This window comes from Habropoda laboriosa, unplaced genomic scaffold, assembly GCF_001263275.1.
Source record: "Habropoda laboriosa isolate 0110345459 unplaced genomic scaffold, ASM126327v1 scaffold244, whole genome shotgun sequence".
Classification (NCBI taxonomy): domain Eukaryota; kingdom Metazoa; phylum Arthropoda; class Insecta; order Hymenoptera; family Apidae; genus Habropoda; species Habropoda laboriosa.
Genome location: NW_017100399.1, coordinates 214,811 through 220,934, shown reverse-complemented (window position 1 = coordinate 220,934; position 6,124 = coordinate 214,811). Strand labels below are relative to the sequence as shown.

General features: G+C 41.0%; 1 protein-coding gene across 1 annotated transcript; it reads right to left on the bottom strand.

The window, feature by feature from the left end:
* Positions 1-371: 371 nt before the first annotated feature.
* On the bottom strand, positions 372-815 carry LOC108575313. The gene has a single exon (XM_017938074.1). It carries the CDS (start codon positions 813-815, stop codon positions 372-374), a length of 444 nt encoding a protein of 147 aa, XP_017793563.1.
* Positions 816-6,124: the final 5,309 nt, after the last annotated feature.

The following is a 6,124-nucleotide window of genomic DNA, read 5'->3' as shown; positions in this document are numbered from 1 at the left end:
CTCCAAACTCACTGTCGCGCTAATTTAATTCGTTTCGCTGTTCCAAACAAGCCGGAAATAAACAATCCTCAAAAGCAGTTTCAGGAGCTGCATCAAACTCATCGTAACGTCAACAGCAGCTACGCGCTGCTGTTATAGCGACTCGAGTGACGCTTGGAAAAAAAAAAACATACACACCGGTGTCCGTTTTTTCGGGCGAAATGACTTTTTATGGCAACAGAGCCCAGGATACGTTTTGTACATGCACACGCGTACTTTCGTGGTGGAACATCGGCTGTCGAAGCAGAGTAGAGCGCGTTGAACACGAGAGTGTAGCCCGGCACGGTCGCAGAAAGGCGTTAAACAATCGTAGAAAATGGAATGGTCGCGTTTCAATGGCTTCCCTGGCCGCTGTTCACTGTCGTGGCGACCTTGTTCGGATATTTCCCGTATATTTTCCCGCTTCTGGTCACTTTGTAATGGATTTGCTGGCTCTGAATAGCGAACGTCGAGCTGGTCACATGTGGCCCGTCGCCGGTGCACAGACGTTTCACTTTTGTCCGGATACCCGCGTGCCTGTGTTTCCGTTGTAATATGTGATTTTCCGGTCTTAATCGATGTTGCTGCTGCTTCTTGAACGTCACCGTGGACGAGCCTTTCGAGGTGGTCAACGGCAGGACGTGACGTTTCTTCAGCAAACGTAACGGTGACACGGCGAGGATCGCTTTGGCGACCTTACGACGACAACGCCAGAGGACGAAGGCTGTGGCGAACCATGCAAACCAGGGGCCGGCTCTTGGTCCCGGGGTTGGCTCCCTCGACCAAAGAAATAGCATCTGGTAGGATGGACAAGGTGGTACTTAGGCGGTTAGAGTGGAAATATTAAGAGCGACGAGCAATTTTTCTTAATGGACCCAAATTAAAAATTCCGTGATTCGTATAGGTCACTGCGACAGTAACCTTAAGACGTTCCTAACTAGTGTCACATATGTGCGACAAGCCAATTTTCATAATAGATTGGTATTACCTAAATGTAATAGGTCATACAAAATGCAGAGTTTGGGTATTTAATACATATTGGGTGTGCATAAGTGATAAAAATATAGTCACTAAGGGTGTAAGTAAAACTAATAGGAAGAACAGGTGGCGGTGTTCTACGAAACCAAGGTGGTGACCATGTTAAAAAAGCTAATTTGTTAATTCAAAAATTTCTCATTTGTACGATGGTATTTTTTATTTTTAACATATGTAGGTGATAATGAATACATTTTAATTTGATTTTATGAAAGTTTACGAGTTGATAATTGATTAGGAATTGGTCTTCTCGAAAATTATTTTCGAAAATTTGTCATTTTCACTAATTGAAATTGATGGCAAAAATTGCTCATCGCTGGTTTAATAGTTTTCTACGTTCTTACCAATACTAACGTAAGTAATCGATGAAAAAAATCATGAAACAAGTAATCAATTACAACAGATTCTCACACAAGTACGAAGATAAAAACGGCGATACGCAAATATCAAAACTTTTAATCCACGGTAGTCGCGAGAAGAATAAAAAGAAGAGAACGTAGAAAGTTTTCCACCTACGCGCAGTACCAGTTTAATATAAATATCAATTTGTCAAGGTTGGATTTTTCCCCGACGCAGTATCCTATCGGTGTCGACTTCATTAACAGGTAGGAAAAAATTGTCCAATTTTCCGGTGCACGTGTACGACAGGTGGAAAATCCACATCGAGGCGGTCGAATTGCGCGAGCAGACCGAGCGGAGGACTGGCGTTCTCCGTGGCGAAAAATCATTTGCCAATTAAGAAGCAAGATTCGGGTCGAGCGTGTGGGCGTACACGGCGTTAATTGAAGTCGCGGGTTTATTCGAGCGATAACGAAGCGAGCTAGAGCCCGGCAGGTCCGTACGCTATGGGAAACATTTGTCGTTGACGTCTCGTAATTTTTCGTTAATCAAATCGCCCGTGCGCCAGAAGGCTGCACAGCAATTAGCAAATAAATTGCAGCCTGAGAGAAGGACGAGCACGGGGAATATTTCACCTCTGCTAGCCACGTTTCTTCGCCGGGTAGAGCCAGCCGGGGTGGTCTAGGAAATTTCCGTGAATTTCAATCAACTCGCGCCCTTCGCTACTCCCATGGGGAAAAAAGAAACGGAACCGATCGGTGTCTGATTGTTAATGGAAACTTCGATGCACGATTCTTGTTACTGTTTCGTAGGAAATGAGAGATTTACGGTGAAAATTGTTTTTATTTCACTGACATTTTTGTACATTTTTACACTAAATTTAAAGTAAAAATTTAGTGTAAAAGATTCATAGAAAGTAGAAGATTTACAGTGAGGACAGTTTTTATTTCACTGATACTTTTATAAATTTTTGTACTAAATTTAAAGTAAAAATTTGCCAATTAAGAAAATTTAATGTAAGAGTTAATAAAAATGTCAGTGAAATAAAAATTCTCTTCACTGTAAATCTCTCATTTCCTATGGAACAGTAACAAATTTGCAATGTTACAAATACTGCTCATCCAAATCCTGCAATTTACTTCCAAAAAGAGCGTCTCGTTATTCCAAAAACAATTTACAAGAGTGAAAAATAGTGCATATCAATTCTTCCCAAGCAACAAGGGAGGAAATTTTATTCAGAAGAGTATGAAGGATAAAAATAGCCCACTCGAAATACTATATCTAATAAAATTTCAAATACCCTCTTCATCCATCTTGCATACATCCTTCAACAACCTTCCGGACACCTCACGTGACACATATACATCGATAGAGATGAAAGGGTTAAAGGTTAACGTGCTTTGTTCTCTCTACCCGGACCACCCTCTCGTTCTCTAAAATACAACTTCCTAGCCGCGATAAAAAAAAAGAAGAAGAAGAGGAGTCGCAGGGAGAGACAGTCGGTGAAGGAGGAGGCAGCAGAGGGTTACACGAGAAGAAGAAGGGCGTAAGTGGGGAAGATCGATTCCCGTGACCGTCGTGCTTTTTCAAGGCTGTCCAGCGTTAAATCCACGATAATTCGTTTAGAGGGAGCCGATATAGATCGCGGGAGTAGGCCGCGGTACTCAGACTTTTATGGCTCCCCGAATGGCGTTGAACATCGTTGTCCTCGTACACTTTTGCCACGTTTTCCCCTACGCGTTACACACTCCCTTTTCCCTCCGTAACACATAAGCGCACAAACTCGTGCAGACTTACACACGGTTGACCCATTTGGCAGAGACCACCGCCACGGAGAATTCCGCATTAACCAGCCGCCGCGTGTTTTTACCGTTAAGACTGACCTTATAGATCCAGTCGCTGGCGCGCTGCCTGAAACTCAGGGGTCGATTGACTGGCCGAAACATAGAATGGCCGTGAACGATGACTGACACTGAACGGTAGTTGAACCTGGTACAGAGAAACGTGTCGATGGTTAGAAATGGTGAATTCGATTGAATTACCTACTGTTCGCAAATATTTCACCGTCTACTCTTCTTTTCCTTCATTCGAGGATTTCATAAATTTAAAAAAAAAATGTGTTTTTTTCAGACAAGGTTTATGGAGAAGGTTGAATACCTTTCTTTGGGAACGGGTTAAATGAAGTTGCTGATTGAAGTGAAGAACGTTGCGAATGAATGGGTGGGGAAGCATGTAGGTTTTGAGCGGTTAAAAGTTGCACATTTAAGTCGGGAATTTTCAAATGTGATATGGGTCGGAAGTAGTAAGAAAGTGTTCTACAGATAAAACAGTTTTATTCAAAATATAGTTGTACGAGGGAATTTGTTAATTACTGGAATTCTTTTTTGAAAATAGGATTTGCCAAGTGGCCAAGTGTTCTTGACAGCGGATATATTCTTGCAATAGGGTCAGAAAATCGAACGGCATCGGTTATGCTTCCTTTTAACTCTGTTACGCGAGATTTGCTGACATAATGATTGTGAAAATGTTATTTCTTCAACAGCAGCTCTTCCAAAATCGCCATTAGGAATTTATATAAATTTTCCTTGTACGTGTTTAATTCGACTAAACCTTGTCAAATTGTTCATACAATTTTTTATAATTGGAAAGTGAAAAAATTATCTGCTCCCTACAGTATCTAATTAAATCTAATAAGAAGAAAACTGGGTATTTTAGACATTTATATTACATTAAATTGAGTTCATTTTAATTAATCAATTATTTCTGTAACAATTAATTATTGTTCAATTTTAATTTTAATTATTGTTGGAATCACCAAAAATGACATACTTCGTGATTACTTTTATCGTAGAATATAGAATGAATTAACAAACTGCACAACGTTACGGTAATTATTCTAATTACTTAGTTACTATTATAATTTTACTCGAGCAAGTTAGCAATTTCAGAATCAAAGAAATCTACAACTCCGCCCGCAACAAGTATCGATCTTTAAAACGAAAAAAGGCGGAAACAAACGCAGCTGATAATTCAAAGCGAAAAAACCCGATCGACTTGCTGGCCTGCAAAAACTCAATTCCACGCGGGGCAAAAATGGGCACGAGAAAACTTCGTTCCACGCTGGGGTGACGCAAACGGCATACCCGATGAAAAACGTACTTCATCGAAACAACCGAAGTCGTTATTCGCAGACGCCACAAAAGAAAGCACAATTGAATGCTGTAAAAAAAAATTCTTACAACTTCAACTGTAATACTTTAAAAAATCACGCAACTTAAAAGAAGACTCTCGTTTAGAGGGTCCAAAAAATGAATCTTCGAATTATTGCGTTTTTCGAATATTTGCAGTCTTCAAAATATTTTCCCCAAATGTTGTGTCGTAATTAAAAAAAAAATATTGTGGACATTGTGATAACAAATTACGATGCTCATATTATGACTTCATATTTAGGTTAAACAATCACCCCATTTAAAAGGAAACGCTCGTTTAGAGGGTCCAAAAAATTAATCTTCGAATTATTGCATTTTTCAGATATTCATAGTCTTCAAAATATTTTCCCCAAATGTTGTGTCGTAATTAAAAAAAAAATATTGTGAATATTGTGATAACAGATTACGATTCCACGTGTACTTTAAAAAATCGCCCCATGTAAAAGGAAACTCTCATTTAGAAGGTCCAGAAAATTAATCTTTGAATTATCGCATTTCTTAAATATTCATACTCTCGAAAATATCTTCCCCGAATATTCTGTCAAAATTTCAAAAAATCCTACGGACGACAAGTCCAAATATCAACGAATTCCGTCACGCATAACTAATTCCAAATCAGCCTTCAGATGTCCAAACAAGATAGAACATTATACTCACAAGCACCAGCACATGCGTTCACACTACTCGAAAGGGTTAAGCAGCACACGAGGTTCGAAGCAGAGGAAACACGCGTTGCAAAAGACTGGAAAGCCTGAAACTGGCCGTTGTGATCGACGAGAGGACAAGAAAGTTAGCAGTCGATAGGAATTAATAATGCGGACCCGGCTAACTGCGACTAGAAACTCCGCGGCTGTTATAGTCAAGTAGATAAGAACAAAGGGGGCGGCGTTGCGAAAGGAAACGGAGGAACGTTAATGGCCTTTCCAACCAGAGGAGAGCTTGACAAATAGTGGTCGACGGCGATGAAAGAGCGGCTGCGTTTCGTTATACGTGGCCACGTAACGAGTTCAGTCTTTCAGGACGGGAAAAGGGCCGGCCATAAAGAACGAAGGCGATGCGGAGGACAGCTCAGGATCGGGAGCTTTTGTGACTACCTGCTGCTGCCTACGTGGGCACGAAGATATATCGCGTGTCCTGAACACACGCTGAGGACGAGACCGTCTAGGGACTCGCGTCGGGGAGAGGGAAATTTTGAAAAACGCGCAAACGTTCGGGATATAAATTAACATACACGAGCACGCGAGATAAAGGAGGCGAACGGTGCAAATGACGGGTTGAATCGGGGCTGCGGGAGCGTCGATGCGTGAAATATATTGTGGTTAGGTTGGAAATGTATGTGGGTAATATGGAAATGGTAGGAAGGAAATTTTAGTCGATTACACTGCCTGAAATTGTGCGGTAAATTAGAGAATATGGGTTTGAAAGTGGAGATATAGAGGTGACGGGGATAATAGGTTAAACTGGTGCCTTTGTGGATATTTCGGTATCGACACGGAGAGGAAATTAGAAGGGACAATTAAAGG